At 46.0% G+C, this 24977-nt stretch overlaps 1 protein-coding gene and 1 long non-coding RNA gene across 5 annotated transcripts in view; one reads left to right on the top strand and one right to left on the bottom strand.

The window, feature by feature from the left end:
- The window catches only part of ZNF592 (zinc finger protein 592), a 59551-nt gene extending 58695 nt beyond the window's left edge, over positions 1 to 856 (bottom strand). For all 3 annotated transcript variants that reach the window (XM_011282770.3, XM_011282771.3, XM_045058753.1), the window contains exon 1: positions 595 to 856. In XM_011282770.3, the coding sequence (XP_011281072.2) occupies positions 595 to 674 (80 nt within the window). In that variant the 5' untranslated portion in view covers positions 675 to 856. The remainder of the gene's footprint in view (positions 1 to 594) is intronic.
- LOC102901662 lies at positions 62 to 24078 on the top strand. 2 transcript variants are annotated; one of them, XR_006598809.1, is made up of 5 exons: positions 62 to 524; positions 3190 to 3363; positions 5585 to 5722; positions 15976 to 16100; positions 17348 to 19604. It is a non-coding gene; the product is annotated as an uncharacterized LOC102901662 (long non-coding RNA). The 2 variants fall into 2 exon arrangements; XR_890381.4 differs by lacking the exon at positions 17348 to 19604 and adding an exon at positions 23176 to 24078 and having other exon boundaries at positions 63 to 524.
- The last annotated feature ends 899 nt before the right edge of the window (positions 24079 to 24977 follow it).

Here is a 24977-nt window from a genome sequence, read left to right on the forward strand (position 1 = left end):
CAAGCGGGGCCGGACCCCCGACCCCGCGCGCCCCGGCCGGGCCCCCGCCCCCCCCCGCCCCGCCCGCCCGCCCAGCCGAGCACCGGGGAGGCCGCTCCCCGCGCCCTGGGCCTCTCGGCCTCCGCCGCGCCTCCCGGGCGGGGGCCTTGGGCAGGCGCCGCCGTCTCCCGCTAGAGGGACCCGGGCTGCCTCCGCGGCCGTGTCGCCCCAGCGGACGGCGAGCGCCTCCGGAGCCGGGACGGCGTCCTCGTCACTTGGGTCTGGCACGGAGTGGGGCCTACCGAGGGGCTGCACATGGAGGGACGCCGCGGTGGCGCGGGCCAGGCGCTCAGCGGGTGCGCCCCAGGGGTCTGCGGGCCGCGGGGACTTGCTGGCGGGCCTGGAGGCGGGGGGGCAGGCTGACGCGTCGCCTCTGGGAGAACCGGGAGACCCGCGGCGAGCAAAGTTGAGGACCGGCCAGCGGGGCGTCCCGGGGCTAGACCTGGGAGATGTCCGAGTGACTGGGGGAGCCCCGGCCGTGCAAGGTGAGAACTCAGAGAAGCGGGCGGAAGGCCAGGCGGGTGACCGGCGGGACCTTCCCAGAGCCCAGCGCACCTGGGAACAGGCGGCGTTGAGGTGGCAGCTGGGTCAGGGTGCCTCCGACCGCGGACACCCACTGCTGAGCACGGAGACATTCCTTCTGAAGAACCAGGAAAGAGGTGCCAGTTTGCGAGAGGGGCGGAACTAACTTCCAGCCAGGGCCCGCTGTGCGCCAGGCACCGAGCTGAGCGCTCGGATAAGGAGTGCGCGGCGGCGAAGCGGCGAAGGCAGTAAAGAGTGATCTTTCCAGACCTTTGGCAGTGAGCCGGAGAGGCCTGTAGCTCAAGAGGTAGTAAGAGTAAAGGAGACAGGTGATTTCTTTCTCTTTCCCCCACCCCAGCCCCCTCACCCAGCATGAGGTGGAGCTCTCAAAAGAGCTGGGGGCGGTTGGGGGGGGGGGGTAAGAGATGGGGTAATTAACGGTGCAAGATCTCAGAAAAGGAAAATGAGGAAGGGGTGGTGGAGAGGGAGGAAGAAATCAGAGAAGGGACACACCTCTTCCTACAAGACTTCAAGGATGCATGCATAAACAGAAATATTTTGAGATGGGGAGGAGGCCTACTGAGCCCTGCGTGTTTCCATGCATCAGCTGCCTAGATGACCCTAAAGTCATCCATAGGCCTTCTGAGGTTACTGCCCTTTCAGACTTCAGCGCAACTGGCTCAGATCCCTGTTCCTCTTAAAGTGGGAAACCCTGCCTACCTGCCAACATTTCCAATTCTCCTAATTATCCTATTGCTCCAATTATTTCTCCTAATTTACAGTTCTCGTAATTATCCTATTGGCCCCAATTTTCTATTCCCGGTATTCCACTGCGCGCTTTTAGGAAATTTGTCACTATAGCCTGGATACCACCCCATCTATATTCCCCCCAAATATAGCACCATATGTGAAAACAAAGCACCCAGTGTTATATGACTGTTAAATAAATTATGGTTTATTTGTAACCATTAAAAATCATGTTGAAGAAAAAGATCGATGATACGGAAAATATCAGCAATTGAAAAGCACCTCATAAGATAATACTAGCTTGTAATATATACACATACTATGCATATCACGTATAGATATCATGCTAGATTTAAAAAATGGGATATTTTCTGTGATGTCTTCTTTTTCTTGTTTTTACAGTACATTACTATTTCTCTTTAAATCAGGAAAAATGACATTTTAAAGCATTTTTAAGAAAGTGGTTTTTTTTTGGTTTTTTTTTTTGTTTTTTGTTTTTTAAGATCTTTGCGGAGTTGAAAAGAGTTATTAGGAATCAAGAAAGGAGGGGAGCCTGGCTGGCTCATTCGGTAGAGTATGGGACTATCCATCTGAGGGTCATGAGTTCAAGCCCTACCTTGGGCATAGAGCCTACTTTTAAAAAAATGAAAAGAGGAATCAAGGAGATTGGAAAGGGATCTTTGAAGGATGGAAGGGACTTAGGTCAGCACAGATAGGCTAGTTGAGGAGGCTGCCTTAGGCAAGAGGGACACAAAATGAGAACTGGAGGGAATAGTCCAGTAACAGTAGCAGGTCAGTTTCGTTGAAGCGTAGGATTCAAGGGAGAGAAAAGTAGGAGACCCAGTCTGGAAAAATAAGATGGGACCGTAGTCCTAAATGCCAAGCTGAACCCTTTGTGATTTGTGGCTGGCAAGAACCACTGGCCCTTGAGCTGTGCAGGTGATAAATGTCAAAGTAAATTTTCCTGTAACCTCTTACTTAATGAGGTTCTGGATCTCAGCCCTTCTATCGTAATGATAGTTGGACATGTGATTGACTCAGAGCAGTGAGGCAGGGGCAACCGTATTTTGCATTCCAGCTGCTTACAGAATGAGAATTGGCCCTTGCTTCTCTGCCTGTTAATCACTACAATTTTTATTCACACGGCACCAGATTTTCAGAGAGAACAGATTAGCAAAGAGCGAAGCTGAAAGGAAGAAATGTGCACCTTAAACCAGAGCTTTTAGAAAAAAAAAAAAAAAGTTTTTTAGAACTTTCTGTGAGTTCCACAGATAAATGAGATCACACAGTATTTATCTTTTTCTCTGACTTATTTCACTTAGCATAATGCCCTCAAGTTCCATGCATGTTGTCACAAATGACAGTATTTCCTTCTCATATTGCTGAATAATGTTCTTTGCCAACGTTTTTGACTCTGACCTTCTATACGAAATATATTGCACATCTCAACCCAGAATATACACACACATGTACACACCTCCAAGAAGTTTCATGAAATATTACTGTTACTTTATGCACTGCTGGCTGAGACTTTCAACTTCATGATTTTTATTTCTTTTGAAATACCGGTCAGAACCTACTACATTGATTTTATAACCCACTATAGGGTTACAAAATGCTTCAAAGGATGTTGAAAAGAGGCTAGACTATTCCCTGCTATGTTTGCAGTTCTCATTTAACTAGCCATACAGACTGTGACCTTAAGTTTGCCATGTTTACATGTCCCAGAAATCAACAGGACAGGTGAGACTCTCGGGATGTGGTGGGGGTGGGGATAGAAGGATTGGCACAAGCCATGTTTGTATTCCTCTTTCCTTCTTAGCAAATATTTCCTGACACCAGCATCTCTCAGCAGCTGTAAATGTGTTCTTCTTTGTCTAGCTTGAGATACAGATTGAACTTCAGACAAGGCCGGACTACCGTGTAAACCAGAGACAACTTTTCATTTGAATGAACAGAATCACAGACTACAATGAAAGGGGGAAAAAATGTATCTTGACTGTGACAGTCCATAGAAGCTGTCTTACTCACCACTGTTGGAATATCATAGAGACAGTAAGTAACACCCCTTTCTTCAAAGTCCAGAACCAATGAGGAGATGAAAATAACTCCATCACCAACAGAGCTGAACTGAAGAATGTGGCTTAGCTGATGACCCGTAGGCTTTTTAAGATTCCCTGAATTAAAATTCTCTCCCCCAAAACTCCAACCTTCACCTTGAGGGGGCCTAGCCACTTTGTGTCTGCTTAGAGAAGATTGCACTCTCTGAGGGCAGGCAGATCCAAATTCACCAATTAGGTAAGTCGCTCCTTCTGGAAGACCCAGGATACATTCTCTCCTACCTGACCTCCTATGAAAACAAACAAGCAAACAAAGTTGGGGAATAAGGATTTATCCCTGCCCAAACAAACTGGATCTGACTCATTAGTTTGGCAGTTGAATGGGAAAGTGTATTAACGCAGCAAATTATAAAAAATGGCAAATACATGCCTTAACATTTCATTTTCACTTAAAACCTATAAGGAACACCCATTTGCCAATCTTTTGATGCGAGCCAAACCTTTTCTTTGAGGAACAGTGCTGATTACAGTTTTCTTGAGCCCTATCTCACATAAAACCTATCTGTGGTATATTTTCTGTGCTTTCCAATTTGTTTCTTTCAAGTTGACTAAGGACTTGGGACACATGGGTGGCTCGATCTGTTAAGCGTCTGACTTCTGCTCAGGTCATGATCTCACAGTTCATGGGTTTGAGCCCTGCCTTGGGCTCTGTACGGACAGCTCAGAGCCTGGAGCCTGCTTCAGATTCTGTCTCTCCCTCTCTCTCTCTGTCCCTCCCCTGCCTCTCTCTCTCTCTCTCTCTCTCTCTCTCTCTCTCTCTCTCTCTCTCTCTCTCTCTCTCTCAAAAATAGATAAACATTAAGAAATAATTTAAAGTTGCCTAAGGACTTAAAACATCTTGAAAAGCAATATAAGTGGAGGCTTCTTCTTTAAAAAAAAAAAAAATCCTTTGTAATTGTCTCACCCGCACCTGGTTTGACAGTTTTCAACTGGTCATTAGCTAAACCTTCAACTGACATTTCATAGAAACAACTCTTTCTCTTTATACACATGCTTCATCAGTTTGTGTAACTTAAATTAATGACACTCTGGCATACAGTTGTCATAAGCAAGTTTGGGACCAAACACAACAGACTCCCGTTAGGCATCTAACTCAACTAGTAGGAAGAAGTGTGTTGGAATTCCACAGATGAACTCATTAATCCAAAGCGTTCAGCAGGTCACAGGTAGTAGTCATTATGTTTAATCAGAGGGAATGGAACGTGTTGATTCCAGAGAGTCCATTAAGAGAGCCATTAATGCTCATAGACCAGTATGACCGACTCTGTATGCGTATATCTTAACATTCTTCTTCCGTCATGGATCCATTTTATAATCCCCTCAAAATCACTGTCCGTCCACTCCCATTTGGCTAAACACGGCTTTAAATGGTTTAAGATTGGAATGGCTATCAAAGAAATTCAAATGGTAACATCACATACTGCATTAGCAAAATATATGTATCTTAAAACACTTTCCAGTGCTAATAAGATGGTGTGATTGTATTCAGAAAAAGCTGTTGCAATGTGAATTGGTATAATCCTTTTAAGAAGCAGTTGACGCTACTTCTGAAGAGCCTTAAAAGAGATATGGCTCCCTTTTGATTCATCAATACCACTCCTAGAAACTTTTCCTTGGGAAGTAATCCTCCCCCAAAGAGAACGTCCACACTCACAATTTGGGCTACTGCCTTTTTGTGATAGTGAAAGTTGAAGTAATTTACGGTGTGTAACATTGTGTAACTTACCACTGAGTAAGCAGAAAGGGGTAACTTGGAAAACGCTTAATGACATATTATTTGGAAAAAAGATACAATTTGTTCTACCACACTAAGAACCTGAAACGGAATTGTATACTTTAACCGGGTGAATTCTGTGAATCATATCTCAACTTTTTAAAAAAAAAAATACAATTCTGTATTTTTGCTTTTGTATCAGCCAAGATCAGCAGGAAACAGATGGCCTACTCTGAAATGTGTAACTGAAGAGAGTTAATGAAGGGACAGTGTGCAAAGATGTGGGCACGTTTGAGGGAAGCCAACAAGGGGTAATGAAGCACCCCAGGGCTAGCAAAGAGAGGAAACCCAGGGCTAAGTGAGAACAATAGCTGATGGAAAGGGAAGGCCAGTAGGAACGTACAGGAATACAGCCCTACCCCTGTCTCTCTCTTGCCCTCAGATCTCCTGTGCTGCCTCCCACTGGCTGAGCCCAAGAGGAAGCCTAAGGGCAAGTGAGCCCTGATGACGTCCTTCAAGGCCAGCCTCCGGAAAATGATGGAGGGTAGATCTGGAAGGACAAAGGCACAATATCTAGCAGGTATGTGATCCTATAACAACGTAAGAACTGTCTAAGCATATGGCCAAGGATCTTAAGGGAACCCAGAAAACCAAGGTTTCCAGAGATAAAAAGTGAAGGTAGGTAGAGAGCAGGGAGGGTAGGTGGAGGGAAAAGGAAAGGTTGCTAACTGAGGCTGAGACAAGGATGAGAGGCAGAAGCAGGCACATCTTATTTTATTTTATTTATTTATTTATTTTTTTTTTGCCAAATACTTAGCTGGAGACTGAGCTCTGGAAGAGATTAAAAGGAGAGACAGGAGCTAAATTAGACTAGAGTGCTGGAAATTCTTCCCCTACTGGCTATTACCCTGTATTTCTCCTTCCTAGCTAAACTCCATGCCTTCAACAAATAATTGTTTAGTACCCATCATGTGCCGGGAACTGTTAGGCCCTGGGGATTGAGGAGGGAACAAAATTAACTTCCTTGCTCTCCTGCAGTTTACATCCTGGTGGGGAGGAAAACAGACCATAGATAAGTAAATATGTCACGAGTGCTAAGTGTTATAAAGAAAAACATGGGAGAGCAGGGAAATAAAATTCTGCCCATTCCACATCTTGAAAACCTCTTGGTTTAGACCACACACGCCCCTCCACACACACCAGAGCCCCTGAGTTTATTAAGCCGTGCACATCTCTCACCTGGACAAAGATCGTGACACCTTCCTGCCCCCAGCACCTTCCAAGCAGTCCTCCACTCTGCCGTGAGAATCTTCCTGAAATGAATCACATCAGTATCCTGCTTAAAACCCTCCAAGGCTCCTGTTTGCTTACAATGTGGAAAACCATCTCCCCTCCTTACGACGACGGACCTTTTTGAACCTTCTCGGTCCTTCACGCGCCTCTCCCTCTCCCGCTCTCCTTGTCTACCCACACTAATTGTCTGTAGTTTACTGGCCACGCCACACTGTCTCTCATTCCCATATCTTTGTTCATGCTGCTCTTTCCACTTACAATGCCCTGCCATGCCCTCCACCTTCTCCCAAATTTGGCAACCCTGTCCTGATTCTTTTAACCCCATTAGCTGTCGTCACGTCTTTGGTCAAACTTCCCTGCCCTTCCCAGGTGTGAGGGAGCATCTCCTAGCTCCCTCCTTCATGTTATCAGTGTATCTTATAGGTACCTATGAATATATTTATTATACCGTATAATCTTATTTCTTAGACTTCAAGATGCTTTGGTTTAAATATAATCCATGGGTCGAACCCCTTCATTGGTTCATGCCTGACCCTCTTTTGTTACTGATCATCCACTGTAAAAGTTAGAATTGACAACTTACACATATCCCCCCCCCCAAACCCAACGGTTAATCTTGTGTTTATTATTTTCTTGCTCCTAAAAGTAGTTTTATCTAGAAAATAAATATATTATCAAAAATTAATTTTAAAAATTACCCTGACTCTGATATCATGTCTATGTGAAATCTAAAAAACAATAGATGAACAGGGGTGCCTGGGTGCCTCAGTCGGTTAAGCATCCAACTTCGGCTCAGGTCGTGATCTCACAGTTTGCGAGTTCGAGCCCCATGTCGGGCTCTGTGCTGACGGCTCAGAGCCTGGCGCCTGCTTCAGATTCTGCGTCTCCCCCTCTCTCTGCCCCTCCCCTGCTCATGCTCTGTGTCTCTCTGTCTCTCAAGAATAAATAAATGTTTAAAAAATTTATTTAAAAAAATAGATGAACAAACAAAAAGCAGAAACAGACCCCTAAATATAGAGAAGGAACCAGTGGTTGTCAGTAGGGCGGGGGGAGGAAGATGGGCAAAATAGATGAAGGGGAGAGAGAGGGCCAGGCTTTCAGCTGCGGGATGAATAAGTCATGGGGACGAAAGGGACATAGTCAATGGCATTGTAATAGCCTTGTGTGGTGACAGATGGTAGCTACATATTTGTGCCGAGTGGAGTGAAGTATAGAGCTGTTGAATCACTATGTTGTCCACCTGAAATTAATTTAACACGGTGCACCAGCTACACTTCAATTTTAAAAATCACCCCAGCTTTATAAAAATTTAAAGTTAAAAAGTCTTGCTTTGGGGCGCCTGGGTGGCTCAGTCGGTTAGGCGGCCGACTTCGGCTCAGGTCACGATCTCACGGTCTGTGAGTTTGAGCCCCGCGTCGGGCTCTGTGCTGACAGCTCAGAGCCTGGAGCCTGTTTCGGATTCTGTGTCTCCCTCTCTCTGACCCTCCCCCGTTCATGCTCTGTCTCTCTCTGTCTCAAAAATAAATAAACGTTAAAAAAAAAAAAAAGTCTTGCTTTTTACAAAGGTTGAAGGGCGCCTGGATGGCTCAGTCAGTTAAGCATCCAACTTCGGCTCAGGTCATGATCTTACAGCTCTTGGCGTTCCAGCCCCTCCTCAGGCTCCCTCTTGTCAACATGGAGCCTGCTTTGGATCCTCTGTCTCCCCCTCTCTCTTTCAAAACTAAATAAACATTAAAAACATTTTTTAAAGTTGAGATTGAATGTGTTTATATATACTTAACAGCTATATATATTTCCTCTTGTGAAATATCTGTTCGTATCTTTCTGCCCATTTTCTTTTTTTTTTTTTTTTTTTGTCCTTTTCTCATTAACTTTCCGGATTTCCTGATGTGTTCTTTTAATAATCCTTTGCAGTTTTTTTCCCCCTTAGAATTCAAGTACACAGAACAAGTTTAATTTCTAGAAATTTATGTCTATATATTTACATAAACACTTAAGTATATATTTTTGTGTATGCAAACCTGCATGCACATTCCCAAAACATGTATTTTAGTTATTTTCTTTACTTTTTTTAATTTTTTAATTTTTTTTTTCAACGTTTATTTATTTTTGGGACAGAGAGAGACAGAGCATGAATGGGGGAGGGGCAGAGAGAGAGGGAGACACAGAATCGGAAACAGGCTCCAGGCCCTGAGCCATCAGCCCAGAGCCTGACGCGGGGCTCGAACTCACGGACCGCGAGGTCGTGACCTGGCTGAAGTCGGACGCTTAACCGACTGCGCCACCCAGGCGCCCCTACTTTTTTTAATTTTTAAAAATGTTTATTTATTTTGAGAGAGAGACAGAGACAGAGCGCAAGCGGGGGAGGGGCAGAGAGAGGGGGAGACGCAGAATCCGAAGCAGGCCCCAGGCTCCAAGCTGTCAGCACAGAGCCCCATGCGGTGCTTGAACCCACAAACCCTGAGATCATGACCTGAGCCACCCTGGTGCCCCTAGTTGGTTTCTTCATTAAAGAGCATTGTGCCCTACTTAATATCCTGGGACTTCTTTTTCACTTTCCGTGTTATTTTGTTAAGATTTATCTGGGCCTGCTGCATGTAACCGAGTTTATTTGCATTGTGGCCGCTGTAGATTGGTCTGGAGTGTGAATATACTAGTATGACTTTGCCTCTCGATGCAGAGGCTCTGGGCACCCTGTGTTCTTCCCCTTGGCCCGTCTCAGGTCTTAGGCAAACATGTGGTGGCCAGTTTCGTGAGCTCCCAACACTGACAATTCCCGATGCGAGCGTTAGGCCTTGGGTGTCTCTAGTTTCTGCTTCAGGCCCTTCTGTGCCACAAGAGCCTTCTCGGCAGCCCGGCAGGCACAGCCTGATAGTGAGGAGAGCTAACCCTCGACCAAAGGGGGATGTGAGCCAAGAGATAAATGCCCCAGGCTCCCATCCTTCGGATGAACAATTCTGGGAGGCATTCTGTACACCTCTCGGAGGCGTCCGTGGAATCTCATGCCCCGTGTCAGCCTCCCTTCCTGCTCTGCCTCACCGTTCTCTCCTTCCCTCCCGAGGCCCGAGATCACTTCCCAGATAAACAACCTGCACCCGAGTCCTCAACCCCATCTTTGCTTTTGAGGAACTCAAACTAATACAACCGATGCTCTGATCATGGACGTTGGCGTTGTTGCAGGTTTTTGCTTTCGCAAAAGTGCTGCCAAGAAGATGTGTGTAAAACCCACGGGTGCACAAGTGCAGGAACTTCTCTTGTGTATTTATGTAAAGTAGAAATGCTGGGTCAAAGGCTAAAGTCAACTTTCAACTCTGCAGTTTCAATTCCAAACTGTTTACCAAAGTGCTTTCTACCGATTCACAGTTTCAGCGTCATCTATGGGAGCCCATTGTTCCCCCACATCCTCGCCAACACTTGGGATTGTCAGATTTCTTAATCTTCACCACCCAAGTGGATATCAAATGGAATCGCATTGCGGTCTCAATTTTTACTTCTTGACGATTCATGAGATTGAACCTGTCTTCATATATTTATTGACCATAAATGTTTCATCTTCCGGGAAATGTCTATTGTGCCCACTTTTCTACTGGTTGATTGTCCCTTCCTCCTTAATTTTACTAATTCTTTTTTTGTTTTGTTTGTTTTTATCTGCTGACGTAATCTCTACCCCCAACGTGGGACTCGAACTCACAATCCTGAGATCAAGAGCCACACATGCCACAGGCTGAGCCAGCCAGGTGCCCCTAATTTTACTAATTCTTGGACACAGTTCCCCCCCTTGGCACTCAGGTGCTCCTAATTGAATTAATCATAGTCTTTACCTGATAAGACCTTTTTCCTGGTTACAAAATTAAGGCATGCTTGTTGGAAAAGAAACATGTAAGGAATACAGACACGTTGAGCTTAGAGAAAGTCTGCTTTGTATTGGCTCCACCCCACCTCTAAGTGGGAATAACTCCCACAAATGTGTCATCCCTTATTTTGGGGACTTTGTTTTCACATATGTCTCCCAAACTAGACAGTTTCCCACAAGTAAGGACTCTGTTGCAGTCATCCCTGTATTCTCAGCCCCAGGCAAAGTCCTGGCTTAGATCAGGAATGTAACACATCCTTGTCGGAGGAGCTGCCGAAAGGTGTGTTCGAACAGAAGTTTTCAAGGTACAAGAAGACTTCAGCTTGGCTGGACAGATGATTCAAGTCGGAGAAAAATGGAAGGGAGGTACTGGTAAAACGTCCTGGGGTTTGATTACTTAAAGTCTCAGCCGTTGGGCCCAAGTGTTTGATTCTCATCTTGGGGGCAGCCAGCTGAGGAAGCACTCAAGGCTTCTTCAGGTGCAGGGAAGTTATTTGTTCTTATGTTTTCATCAGCAGCAGAATTAAAACATTGACAATTGAGTCATCTAACGGCAGTGCACCAGACATAAGGGAGGAGTTTGGGGAAAATAAAACCAAAGACAGAGAAATGAATGAATCAAGAAGTTATGAACTTTTTTTGGCGGGGGGGGGGGGGGGCGGGGAACAAAGACTCCTATGAAAAATTCACGAAAACTACACCTTCTTTCAGAAAAATAGACATAGACCTCGGCCCCTGCCCTTTAAAAAAAAAAATAAGAGGGGCGCCTGGGTGGCTTGGTCGGTTAAGCATCGGACTTCGGCTCAGGTCATGATCTCACGGCCCGTGGGTTCGAGCCCCGCGTCGGGCTCTGTGCTGACAGCTCAGAGCCTGGAGCCTGTTTCGGATTCTGTGTCTCCCTCCCTCTGTGACCCTCCCCCATTCATGCTCTGTCTCTCTCTGTCTCAAAAATAAATGTTAAAAAAAATTTTTTAAAAATAAGATTTTATTTTTAAGTAATCTCCACATCTAATGTGGGGCTTGAACTCACAACCCCAAGATCAAAAGTCGCACGCTTCACCAACTGAGCCAGCCAGGTGCCCCTGGCCCCTGCACTTTATAAGAACCTTTGATCAGTGGGTGATTTTTTTTTAATGTTTATTTATTTTTGAGGGGGGAGGGGCCAGGGAGTGGGGAGAGAGAATCTGAAGCGGGTTCCACGATGATAGCACCGAGCCCGAAGCGGGACTGGAACTCACGAACTGTGATACCATGACCTGAGCTGAAGTCGGATGCTTCACTGATGGGCCCACCCAGGCGCCCGATGATTAGTTGGTTATTCTCAGAGCGAGAGATTAAGAACCTGAACCATGGCGACAGTATGTGTCCATTCATTCAAACATGGTGGTCCATCTCCTACTATATGCGAGGCACCGTAGTGTGCTAGGCACACGCACCATCCAGTTTGAGGCATGGAGTAGCGTGGCATGGGGGTCAGCAGCACAGACTCTGAGCCCCGCTGGCTGGTTTCAAACCCCTGCCGGGTGACCTTGGCTAATTTGCTAAATCCACCTGCACCCTGCAGGTGTTTCACAGAGATGGTACTATCTTCACCCTCATCATTAAGAGAATCCTACATCCCAATAAAACACTTAGAATTCAAGGCATGGAGGGAGCCCTCGGCAGAGCCTTAAGGCAGAAACCGGAGCGGAGAGCAAAAGGAGGAAGCACAGAGCATGGGCTCGAATTCAAGATCTTTGGCCAAAATGGAGGAAGGAAGAGAAAGCAGTAACTGGAGGGGGAAGTGAGGGCAAGGAAGAATTTTTTTTTTTTTTTTTTTTTTTTAAGATGGGCGAGATCCTAAATGCTGCCGGGAGGAAATAGTGGAGTGGGAGAGGCTGAAGCCAAATCACTGATGATCTGTTCTTTCCCCTAAAGGTGCCCAGGTGGCAGAGAGGAAGGTTCCAGGGCAGAGGTGGAGGGTCTGGCTTTAGCTGGGAAGCCACTTCCGCTCATGTGCTGGAGGGGAGGAGTTTACTGCGGTGTGGCTGCAGGTGCAGGCTCGGCCAGGGAGGAGGAGTGTCACCACACCACCTGTGGTGGAGGGGAGGGGAGGGGAGAAGGGGCTGGCGGGAGGTCTGAGGACAGAGGACAAGTCGTGACTTTATTTTAAAGAGGGGACAGGCAGTGAGCAGAGCAGGTGACAAGATTGCCAGAGATCATTCAGGGCTCACGACTTTAGAGGGATTCCGATCTGCCTGGTTGGGAAACTTCGGGAGGTCATCAGAGCTACGGGACGAGAAATGCATCTAAAGAAGGGGCGGCGAGGGGCGCCTGGTGGCTCCGTCGGTTAAGCGTCCGATTTGGGCTCAGGTCATGATCTCACAGCTCATGAGTTCAAGCCCCACATCAGGCTCAGCACTGACAGCTCAGAGCTTGGAGCCTGCTTTGGATTCTGCGTCCCCCTTTCTCTTTCTGCCCCTCCCTCGTTCATGCTCTCTCAAAAATAAACATTAAAAAAAATATTAGAAAGAAAGAAAGAAAGAAGGGGCGGCGGGTGCTGAGTGAAGTCGGGAAGAACGGGACGGACAGGCGACCGCTGGATTTGCCAACCGACCGGTCGCTGCTCAAGCAGTGTCTTGAGGGTCACTATAGCGTCAGAGCACATGACACATGACAGAGAAGAAAAGAAAGAAGAGCAAGGCAGTAAACTACCCGCGATCCAAGAACTGACGCTGAAATGAAGGGGAAAGTAAGACATTAACCAGAGAAAGAGTCAAATGAGGCATATTTTTCTTTCTAAAAGTCAGGAAAGGTACACATATTATATACATATATATACATATTTTATATACTTATACATATATATAGTTTTTTAAGGCAGCTATTGTAGGTGCTGGCAGGAGAGGGAGGAACAAGGTCCCAGGTCCCAGAGGTATGATCAAGCGTAATATGGTAATAAACAGCTCCTCTGGGCCAGGTGTTTTCCATAAAACCATGTTACCCCCCCTCCCCATACAGAGGCTCAGAGAAGTTAAAGGCTCCCCTTGGATCGGGGAGAAACAGTCTCAAAGTTATTCACCCCAAATCACACTGCTAGCGTGTGACAGAGCCAGGATTTAAACCCAGGTCATATGACTCCAAAGTGCCAACGCTTACTGACCCTACACCACAGACAGGAAGAAAAGCTGAGACTCCTGAAGAGGAGGAGTTATTTCTGCCGGCGCCGAGGAAAGGAAAAGACTTGGAAGAGATGTGTGTGCTTGAGATTTGTGTTTATTTAGAATTCTTCTCCTTCCCACTCACATGGAGAAGCATAGAAGCATATGGACGTTTAAAGTTGGCACGATTGAAAAAGCCTCGCTTTATACATAGAGGAGAACTTGAGCCAGAGAACTGAGCCGACCTTTCTGCCGCGAGAGAATTCATTGGCTGTGGCCAAGAAAGTTACAGTTGAAGACCCAGGACAGTTGTGTGACCAACTGATTCACCCAACCCTCTACCTAGGTGGTTGCTTCGTGGAAGAAGCGATCCTCCCTTAATTTGGGAGAACGGAGGGGAAACACTTTGCATATGTTGACAGGCTGTTTATTACAGTTACCGACTTGAGGCATTTTGTGGTGTCTTTTTCATCTATCAATATTTTCTGATAGGTGATTTCAAAGTAACGGCCTAAAGGACAGACCTCGTTTCTTTTTGCCGAACTTCCACACGCGGGGAACACGGAGAAAACCAAAAACAAACCAGAGCCCAGAGGGAAGTGTGTAGAGTTATGTTCAGGTCGCAAGTCAGGGCCAGAGACAGAAACTGAGAGCTGTGGTAAGTATCTGGGCAAACAGGACCCAAGGTCAGGACACAGGGAGCAGACCCTGCTGCCTCACCACAGTGCTAGCCCCAGAGGTCACACCAAAGGCAGTGGAGAAAACGCCAGGGTTCAAAGGCATCTAGCAAACCAGGAAAGCACTGAAAAAAACAGCTCTGAGCAGAAAGGAGGTAGCCGCCCGACCCCGCTTGCAAATTAACCTCTATATGCCCACAAATGCAATTTAACGAAAAAGGTTTTTTTAATGTTTATTTTTGAGACAGAGACAGAGAGAGAGAGCATGAGTGGGAGAGGGTAGAGAATAGGGAAACAAGCTCCAGGCTGAAGCAGGCTCCAGGCTCTGAGCTATCAGCACAGAGCCCGACACGGGGCTCGAACCCACAGACTGTGAGATCATGACCTGAGCCCAAGTCGGACGCTTAACCTACTGAGCTACCCAGGCACCCCCACAAATGCAATTTTAAGTCATCTAGAAACCCTATTAAAACCAGTGAAAAGAAACAAGTGAAATCAAATTTAATATATTTTCTTTAACTTAATATATCAGAATTACTATTATTTCAACTTGTAATCAATATGACCAATAGTTTAAATTCCTTTTGTCATGCTAACTCCTCAAGATCCAGAATGTGCCTTGTACTAGTACATCTCAATCCAAACTAGCCCCCCTTTGAGTGCTCAGTGACCCATGTGGCTACTGGCCTTTGTGTCAATGAACACAGGGTTAGAGAAAACCGTACTTAACATTCTGGCATTGACATATTTTGCCTATATCGTGGTTTTTGTTTTTGTTTTTGTTTTTTTTACCTTTCTTTCCTTTAAAACATGTTGAATTTGAGAAGGGCTGGGTTTTTTCTAAGTCTATATAATTTGAGAGATAGAGAACATGCACAAGTTGGGGAGGGGCAGAGAGCGAGAGGGAGAGAGCGAGAATCCCAAGTAGGCTCTGCACCATCGGCAAGGGGCTAGATGTAGGGCTTAAACTCACGAACCGTAAGGCTGTGACCAGAGCTGAAGTTAGATGCTTAGCCACGTAACCGACTGAGCCACCCAGGCACCCCAGGGCTGGATTTTTAAGGAAGTGGGAGAAAACTTAGATCCTGAGAGTCTCTAGTTTGAAAATTTTTTTTAATGTTTATTTTTGAGAGAGAGCGTGCGTGAGCAGGGGAGAGACAGAGAAGGAGGGAGTCGCAGAATCCGAAGCAGGCTCCAGGCTCTGAGCTGTCAGCACAAAGCTGGACACGGGGCTCAAGCTCACGAACCATGAGATGGTGACCTGAGCTGAAGTCAGACGCTTAACCGCCACCCAGGCGTCCCTCTAGTTTGAAATTTTAAATGTTTCCATTATGGCTCTCCTAATCCATTTCCATCCTATCCTTGAGAGATGACTTCTTTTTTTTTAAGCCCCATGGTGCAGTGAACTCCTTAGAAAGATAAAAAGACAGGAAATGTCATGCAGGTGGATACCTGCTACCAAGCATTCATTCCTTCTGTTCATTCACTAGTTCACATTCGTTCTTAACAGTTACTACACATCAACTATAGGTCAGGGAGTGTGCCTGGGGTTAGTCTTCCAGGCACAGTCCCTGGCTTGTGAGAGAGACAGTTTAGCAGAAAACCCAGAGAAAACATTACAGTAAAAGGTACTAAGTGTTGGGGCTCCTGGGTGGCTCAGTCAGTTAAGCATCCGACTTCGGCTCAGGTCACGATCTCGTAGTTTGTGAGTTCGAGCCCCGCGTCGGGCTCTGTGCTGATGGCTCGGAGCCTGGAGCCTGATTCGGATTCTGTGTCTCCCTTTCTCTCTGCCCCTCCCCCACTCATGCTCTGTCTGTCTGTGTCTCAAAAATAAAGAAACATTAAAAAAAAAATTTTTTTTTCGACGTAGTGAGCATTGTGATAGGGGAAGTATGAGGAGCTGAGTGGCCGCCTGGGAGAATAACGGACTCCATCTCCGGAGATAAGGGAAGGCTTCAGGGGTGGAGGAAGGAAGGAAGATTGAAGGAACAGCAGGTAAGCAACAGGGAGAAGGGAGGGCTGAAAAATGCTCGGGACTGAAAGAGCAGCTGTAGGGAAGGCCCAGAGGCCTCCTGTGGAACCGAAAGCGGTTCCCTGTGGCTGGGGCCTCTGGGGTGAGAGGGGACACTGGCATCAGGCATTCCTCCTCGGGGCTGTGCGGCTAATGGTGGGAGCTACGAGGCAGGATGTTGACCAATTGGGAATAGGCCGGCCCAAGACAGGAAGTACTCCTCCCTGAAAATATTCCTTCACCAGTTCAGTTCAAGTTACACTTGAACTGGTTACACACTCAAATGGGTTAATGAGCTATTCTTTCTTTCTTCTTTTTTTTTTTACTCTTTGTTTTTTCAATTCCAGTATAGTTAACGTACAGTGTGATATTAATTTCAGGTGTGCAATAGAGTGATTCAATACTTTCATCCATCACTCAGTGCTCATCATGATACGTGTACTCTTTTTTTTCTTTTAAGTTTATTTATTTACTTAGAGAGCGAACAGGGTAAGGGCAGAGAGAGGGAGAGAGAGAATCGCAAGCAGACTCCACATGGACAGTGTGGAGCCCAATGCGAGGCTTGAACTCATGAACTGTGAGATTACAATCTGAGCCAAAACCCAGAGTTGAACGCTTAACCAACTGAGCCATCTAAGCACCCCTCTTTTTTTTTTAATGTTTATTTATTTAGAGAGAGAGAGAGAAGGAGGGGGGAGGAGCAGAGAGAGAGAGAGAAAGAGAATCTTAAGCAGGCTCTGTGCTGACAGTGCAGAGCCCGACACAGGACTCGATCTCACAAACCATGAGATCATGACCTGAACAGAAATCAAGAGTTGGATACCTAACTGAGCCACACGATACACGTACTCTTAATCTCCTTAACTATTTCCCCCACCCCTGCCACCCTCCTCCCCTCTGGTGACCACCCGTTTATTCTCTACAGTGAAGAGTCTGTTTTCTGGTGAGCTGTTCTTTTTTTTTTTTTTTCAACGTTTATTTATTTTTGGGACAGAGAGAGACAGAGCATGAACGGGGGAGGGGCAGAGAGAGAGGGAGACACAGAATCGGATACAGGCTCCAGGCTCTGAGCCATCAGCCCAGAGCCTGACGCGGGGCTCGAACTCACGGACCGCGAGATCGTGACCTGGCTGAAGTCGGACGCTTAACCGACTGCGCCACCCAGGCGCCCCTGGTGAGCTGTTCTTTATAAAAGCAAGAGTCTCTCGTACAGTGATTACTCTCTTTTCAGATTATGTCGGGCTATGAAGACTTCTTCTTGATTCAGAAAACTGAACACGGTTGAAGTTCCGTGTAATAGAAGTCATATAAAAGTGCATATAAAATACAGGCGTGGAACAATGAACGGGTGTTAGCTCTGCCCTGGGGAGGTCTGGCTAAGCTTCCCACAACAGATGACACTTAAACAGGGTCTGGAAGAAGAAGAAGCATAGTCAGGCCTCCAAATGGACGGACATTCTGATAATGACAACAGTATTTACTAAGTGTCAGGAACTATTTTTGTGGTTTACATTCTAAGCTTACTCTACCTCCAAAATAATAATAATATAATAATAATAATTAAACACTAGATACCACCATCCCTGTTTACAGGTGAAGAAACTGAGGCACAGAGACGTAAAGACCCTCTAACGTGACTAGAGTCACACAGTTTGGAAGGGGTATAGTGTGGCTCCAGAGTTTACCTCATTAACCAACCCCCCCTCCCATCGTATTTGAACATGCCTGGATTATAGGGTGAGGGATTAGCAAGGAACGTCAGATCAAACCGGTGAGGGAAGCAGTGGCCGCATCAGGCAGAGTTTCAGCAGCAGCCCCTTGAAGACAGGTTACATAGCCGCCTTTAGGTAAATGGGTTTTTTTTTTTATGACTTGAGTGCATATATAAATGATTGCTAATGATCATATTTTTGAATGTGGTTGCATTAAGAAAACATTATATCCAAGTCCAGATTTACACAAACCACATTTCCAGTGGTGAATCACTGCCTCAACAGATTCCCATAGGATCCTTTAAAACATCAAGAGGATGTAGGCAGGCCGGATTGAAGGATGCAGAGTGGGTCCCGCAGGACCAGCCAAGAGGGTCTCTGGCTTCGTGCAGGATAGAAAACAAACACAGGCCGGGAGGAAGGAAGAGCAGAGTTTACTGAATAGCGTAAATGACAGAGTATAGCAGACGAAGGTCTGGGAGAGGCAGGAAAGAAAGGGCAGGGAGTCTCTTCCTCGCTTGGGTTTAGGGGTTTAGATTGGAAAGGGGTCCGGGGCACATGTTCCTTCAGGAATCCAGGGAAGGGACCGCTCGAAGCCAAGTGCAGGTGGACAATAGGTGTTACTTCATAAATAACTGGAGGTAGGGGGTGTGGATGCCACCATCGGCTGAGGTTTGTTCGAAGCTAATGTCCTGGAACGTGTTTGGGATCCAGGCTTTCAGATGTTATCAGGCGTTTGGGGGCCTAGGACAAAACTCAGAAAATGATTAACTTTCTTGCTTCCCTCTCCGAGTGGGAACACAGTTTCTGTGGTTGACTCGGACGCAAGGTGAGATATAGAACATGAATAAATAGGGGCTAGCAGAAAAACAGCAGAGGGAGAGCCTTTCTAAACATGGAGTCCCTCTGGTTTCCCCATGATTAACTGTAAAACTGCAGAAGCTCAAAAGGCAGCTCATCGGCGACGGAGGAGGTGTGAGCCCTCCTTAGAGGAGAGGGGCTCAGGTCGTCCCCACACTCTCAAATCGTCACCCGCAGGACCTCCACAGTCACAACACATGCTCTCCTATCTGAGAACCAATAGAACAAACAGCAAGCTCCCTTTCCTCGTTGAGCCAGGGCACAATGGCCAAACAGGAAACTGGTGTCCCCCCACCCCCGCCCCCACAGCATATACACGCCTACCAACTCAGAAGGCTGGCATTTCCTTCTCCCAGCTGCCCCAGCAGCTGTCCAGGACTTTTTAAAGAGAGCTCTCCAAAAGCCTCCCAGGGAGATGTGACTGACTCTAGTAATCTCTCTGCATAGAAGGCACCTTTAATTCGGGGGAATGAGATTTCTTCCCAACAGCCCATGTTGCACAGAACCGCTGCATCTTTTAAAACCAGGCTTTCTGATGTCCAGAGCCACCAAGCAGAAAGTCTCCTCTCTTTAGCCCCTGACTTGACCTAGAAGAGGCTGGCTGGGTGTGTCTTTCCAGCAAACCCAGAGAGATCCTTTCAGGAGGTGGCACCAGGGAAGAGCCAGGCCACACCGAAAAGTGTGGCCTGTGCACTGGTTTGTCTAGATACTCCCAGACCACTTCCCATCCTGACAGGGCTATACAGGAACCTTCTCCTTCCACCCACCATTTCCTTCATTGGGAAGGTCGAGGAGAAACTGGTAAGATCATGGTTATTTTGGGTGGTGGCCTCGGAGGGGGGCTCAATCACTTGAGCGTCCGACCTCGGCTCAGGTCACGATCTCACGGTTTGTGGGTCGGAGCCCCACGTCGGGCTCTGTGCTGACAGCTCGGAGCCTGGAGCCTGCTTCGGATTCTGTGTCTCCTGCTCTCTCTGCCCCTCCCCCATTCATGCTGTCTCTCTCTCTCTCTCTCTCTCTCTCTCTCTCTCTCTCTCTCTCTCTCAAAAATAAATACACATTAAAAAAAAGAGAGAGAGTTAACTTGGGACACATAGCTGGCTCAGATGGAAGACCATGAGACTCTTGATCTCAGGGTTGTGAGTTCGAGCCCCACTTTTGGTACAGAGATTACTTAAATAAATAAATACAAATAAACTTAAAAACAAACAAAAAAAAGACTTAACTCATTGGCCCAAATCACACAGCTAGTGAGGGGTTGATCTGTGATTTAAAGCCAAGTGGGTCTAACTCAACTTCTATAAGAAGATGTTTCCTTCAGGCAGGCCGGCAGGCTATATATGAAAGAAAATACCGGCCATGCCCTTGTGATTGATGGGGTCTAAAAGACTTTTATTTTGGGAAGATGTGCAGCCCAGTGAGGAGCGAACATAGCATGTCAGAGTCCCTCATTTGGAAAATTTAATGCCTTAGGCTTTATGTCTTCATCTCCTCTGGAATCATCTGTCCTAAATATCTGAATCATTTTCATAAGACGCACTGTTTCCACTGTAACACTGCAGGGAAACTTCATGAAGCGTTTCCATACCCACTCAGTTTATATTATTCTGTCTAGGTCCTGTTCCTCCTTACTGGATTCTTTTCATCCCAATTACTTGTTGCTCAGTCTGTCTGAGCAACAGACTCAAGACCGTAAGCTCCCAGGAAGAAAGCACCCCACACCTAACCCCATTTCTGGTTTGTGCTGGACATTATGTTTCCCCTTCCACATGTGATGCCGGCCCAACTGTGGCCCAGTTGAAAGTCTCCTTTGACCAAAGCAGTGTCTAAAAGATCCTTTCTCCTCTCTGACTTTCTATAGAATGTATAGGCTGACCGTTATGCCTTAACTTTTTGTTTCCTTTCTTTTTTTTTTTAAATCTTTATTTATTTTTGAAAGAGAGAGAGAGAGAGAGAGAGAGAGAGAGAGAGCATGCACACAAACAGGGAAGGGGCAAAAAGACAGGCAGAAAGACACAGAATCCGAAGCAGGCTCCAGGCTCTGAGCTGTCAGCACAGAGCCCGACATGGGGCTCGGACCCACGACCCGTGAGATCATGACCTGAGCCAAAGTCAAACGCTTAACGGACTGAGCCACCCAGGGGCCCCTTGTTTCCTTTCTTAAAGATACCTTTTATTTTTACCTTTTTTTTTTTTTCCTGCTGCAAATGATACTGAAAGTTCTTCAAGGACTAGGACTATGTCTTCTGCTTTTCACTTTGATAAACCCTCTTTCAGCCTTGAGCACACATTGTGAGCCAACATCCCCATCTGTCTGAGGGAAGGTGATCTTATCCTTAGAGTCTGGCTTGATCCACCTGTCTCTGGGTGAGCTGAGCCTCCCGGGCCTTAACATCTCCATTCATCATTTGACAATTCTTTTGTGTGTTTATTTCGCGTAATATTCTGGGGGTAAAAAGATAGGTTAGAAGGCCCTTGCCCCCAGGAAACTCATAGTCTGGTGAGAGCGACAGGTACATAATTAGATGGTGAGTATGCAGGTAGAAGTGCCATGAAGGCTTCCGGGAGGACATGATGCACGAGCTCAACTTGAAAGGCGAGGAGGAATAAGATGTGTTGGGTGAGATAGAAGACTATTCAGGCGGAGGAAGCCCAGGACACAAAAGCAAGAGTATGCAGCATTCGGGGAAGTACATACTCTCAATTGTGAGGAGAGTGAGACCAGAGGGAAAGGTAGGCAGGGGCCAGAACACAAAGTGCCCTTTGTAGCATGCTAAGGAATTTGACCATATCCTGAAAGTCAGGAAGATCTACTGAAAGGTTTTATGTGAGGAAGTAACATCATCAAACTTACGGTTTGAATAAAGGACCCTGGCTGCAGTGTGGAGAAGAGATTGGAGTGAGGCAAGACAGGGGGGCAAGACTTCAGGCTGAAAAACTGGTTAGAGGTTCATCGCAACCGTCAGGATGAGTAGAATGAACCAAGGTAGTGACAGTGGAGTTGGAGAAAGTGGATGAATAAGAGAGAGATTCAGAAAGTAGAATAACAAGATTGGTGACTAACTGGATTTGGCAAGTGAGTGAGAAGGAAGAATCAAGGATGACAATTAGATTTCTTACTTTTGCAATTGGGTGGTGCCCAAGAACAGGTCTTTTTTTTTTTTTTTAATGTTTATTTATTTTTGAGAGAGAGACAGACAGACAGAGAGCACGAGCTAGGGAGGGGCAGAGAGAGAGAGAGAGAGACAGAATCTGCAGCACGCTTCAGCCTCTGAGCTGTCAGCACAGAGCCCAACGTGGGGCTCGAACTTATAAACTGCAAGATCATGACCTGAGCCAAAGCCGGATGCTTAACCGCCTGAGCCACCCAGGTGCCCCAAGAACAGGTCTTTTGTGGGAGAGTAGTGAGGATGGGAAGATGTGACATTTGGTACACAGTGAGTTTGAAGTGTATGTTGGACACCCAAGCGCAGATGTCCAGAAGCAGTTGACATAAAAAGTTGACATCCAGGAGGAGATCAGAGCTATGGATATTGGAGAAGTGAATGCATAGAGAAGGTAATTGGAGTCATGAGAACAGATAAAATCACCCAGAGGCGTCGTAGGCTGAGAAGTGGTGCAGGATTTCACCGTCGAAGGAGTAAGCTAAAGAGTCCATGAAGGAGACTGAGAACAACAAGCCAGAGGGGCAGGAGGCAAACTGAAAGGGGGACCCAACAGGCCGAAAGGCATCTTAAAAGGTTATTTTATGGCGTTCAGTCACAGGATGGGGGCAGAAACCAGGTTTCAGTGAATTGAAGAAGAATATAGATGATGAAAGGATATGTGTATCCTTTGAAATTCATCAAGCTGTATGCATACTGTGTCACGTTTTACTATAGGTAAGTTATACCTCCATAAGGCATTCGGCCTAAAAGTCTTTTAAGATATATGTGAACATGATCATATACTAGGAAAATAGAAAGTTAAGGGGAAGAAATTGAGGGAGAGAAGGAGTGATTAAGGGGGAAAAGTTTTGAGGAGATGGAAGAGATAAACTCTGGCCCATGGAAAGATTAGCTTTAGACAGGAGGAGGGATGCCTCTTTCACTGACAGAGAAAAGAGGAGGAAGGGGTGTTTACGGAAGCAGAGAAGTTGGATAGGGAGTATGTTAGGAAGTAGAGTTTCTCTGTAATACTTTCTTTTCTGCATGAAACTGGACTCCAGATGTGATGGTTTAAAAAATATGCCCACAAATTCTTTGATACTCTTCCCTTCAAAAGTAGAACTTAATTCCCCTTCCTTTGGGTCTGTATTGGACTCACTGAATAGGGAAGAAATGATGCTATGTCACTTCAGAGATCAGGCTACAAAAAACACTATGACTTTTGTCGTGATAGAACAACCAACCATCCTGCTTTGCCTGGGACCAAAGATGCAGGAATTTCAATGCAAAATCAGGATGCGTTGGTGATCCTGGTCTTGAGCCGGTTCTTTCTCTCTTAGATATTCGCTCTAATGGAAGCCAGCTGCCATGTTGCAAGCTGCCCTAAAGAGAGGTCCCCATGGCAAGAAGCTGAGGGAGATCTCGAGTCAACAGCCAGCTAGGAACTGGGGCTTCAATCCAATAACCCAAGAACAATTGAGACCTACCAACAGCCACAGGAGTGGAGCTTGGAAGCAGAACGTTCTTCAGTTAAGCCTTCAGATGAGACTGCAGTCCCTCTGGAGGGTTTGACTATAACTTCATGAGAGACTTTGAGTCCAAACCACCCAACCATGATGGCCCCAAATTTCTGACCCATAGAAATTGTGAGATATTTGTTGTAATTTTCTTTTTTTTTAAATTTTTTTTAACGTTTATTTATTTTTGAGACAGAGAGAGACAGAGCATGGACAGGGGAGGGTCAGCGAGAGGGAGACACAGAATCTGAAACAGGCTCCAGGCTCTGAGCTGTCAGCACAGAGCCCGACGCGGGGCTCGAACTCACGGACCGCGAGATCATGACCTGGGCCGAAGTCGGCCGCTTAACCAACTGAGCCACCCAGGCGCCCCTGTTGTGTTAATTTTCTAAGTTTGGGGGGTAATTTGTTAGGCAGAAATAGACAACTAATTCATCAGATCACTGAAAATGAGGGGGAAATAATGAGAAAGGTTTCCAGGCCCTAGCATGGTTGGATGACTTTCTCCAGCAGCCCGCGACAACTCCACACAACGTGCTCATCCACTTTCTATACCACCGATATTATGCAATGTCCAACAGTATCTTTTTCCCCCAATGATATCTTTTGATAAAGGAATTTTGCCAAAAGCTTATTTAGCTTTCTTACCAAGCAAATTTATCATTATTCTTAGCCAGAATGTGACTGTTTTGGCTTTAAAAAATACAACCTTCAAGGATGCCTTTATAGTTTTGACCGCTTCTCCTTATGTTTAGGGGTAAATGTTATCAATGTCATTAGGAAGCACTATTCTGTGAGCTCTTCTTCCAGAAAAATTTGTTTTGATTATCAGATTGGCCACTGAGGTTTTCTTAACAATGGCACTACAGGGCACCTGGGTGGCTCAGTTGGTTGAGCGGCCGACTTCAGGTCAGGTCATGATCTCATAGCTCATGGGTTCGAGCCCTGCCTCGGGCTCTGTGCTGACAGCTCAGAACCTGGAGCCTGCTTCGGATTCTTTGTCTCCCTCTCTCTCTGCCCCTGTCCTGCTCATGCTCTGTCTCTGTCTCTCTGTCTCTCAAAAATAAATAAACATTAAGAAAAATTTTTTTTAAATAAGTAAGTAAATATTTTTTAAAAAATTTTTTAATGGCACTATGACTTCATTGGCTTTGTGCCACTATTTGACCAAGGTTTATAGCATAATATACTGGGAACCAGAGCAAAATAGATTACCAGTTTAATAAAACATATGTCTTAGAGGTTTATCATATTTCTTATTAGCAATTTTCCCATTCAGCTGCTCATCATAATTCATCATGTTTGTGGATTACCCAATCCCAGCATAGACAGAGTCACGCTGTGTATTTATTTGCACTGGATTCCTGGTTAATGTTTTACTTACAACGTTCTTTCCCCCCCCCCGAGTTTAAAAGTATTCAGCATACTGATTTAATTAACTTTCAGCTAACTAATTGAATTCCTGAATTGTATTACTGATCTACTTTTGTGAATTTAAAATACAACATAACACAATACATTTCATTTTTTTTTCAACGTTTATTTATTTTTGGGACAGAGAGAGACAGAGCATGAACGGGGGAGGGGCAGAGAGAGAGGGAGACACAGAATCGTAAACAGGTTCC

Source organism: Felis catus, chromosome B3 (genome assembly GCF_018350175.1).
Source record: "Felis catus isolate Fca126 chromosome B3, F.catus_Fca126_mat1.0, whole genome shotgun sequence".
NCBI lineage: Eukaryota > Metazoa > Chordata > Mammalia > Carnivora > Felidae > Felis > Felis catus.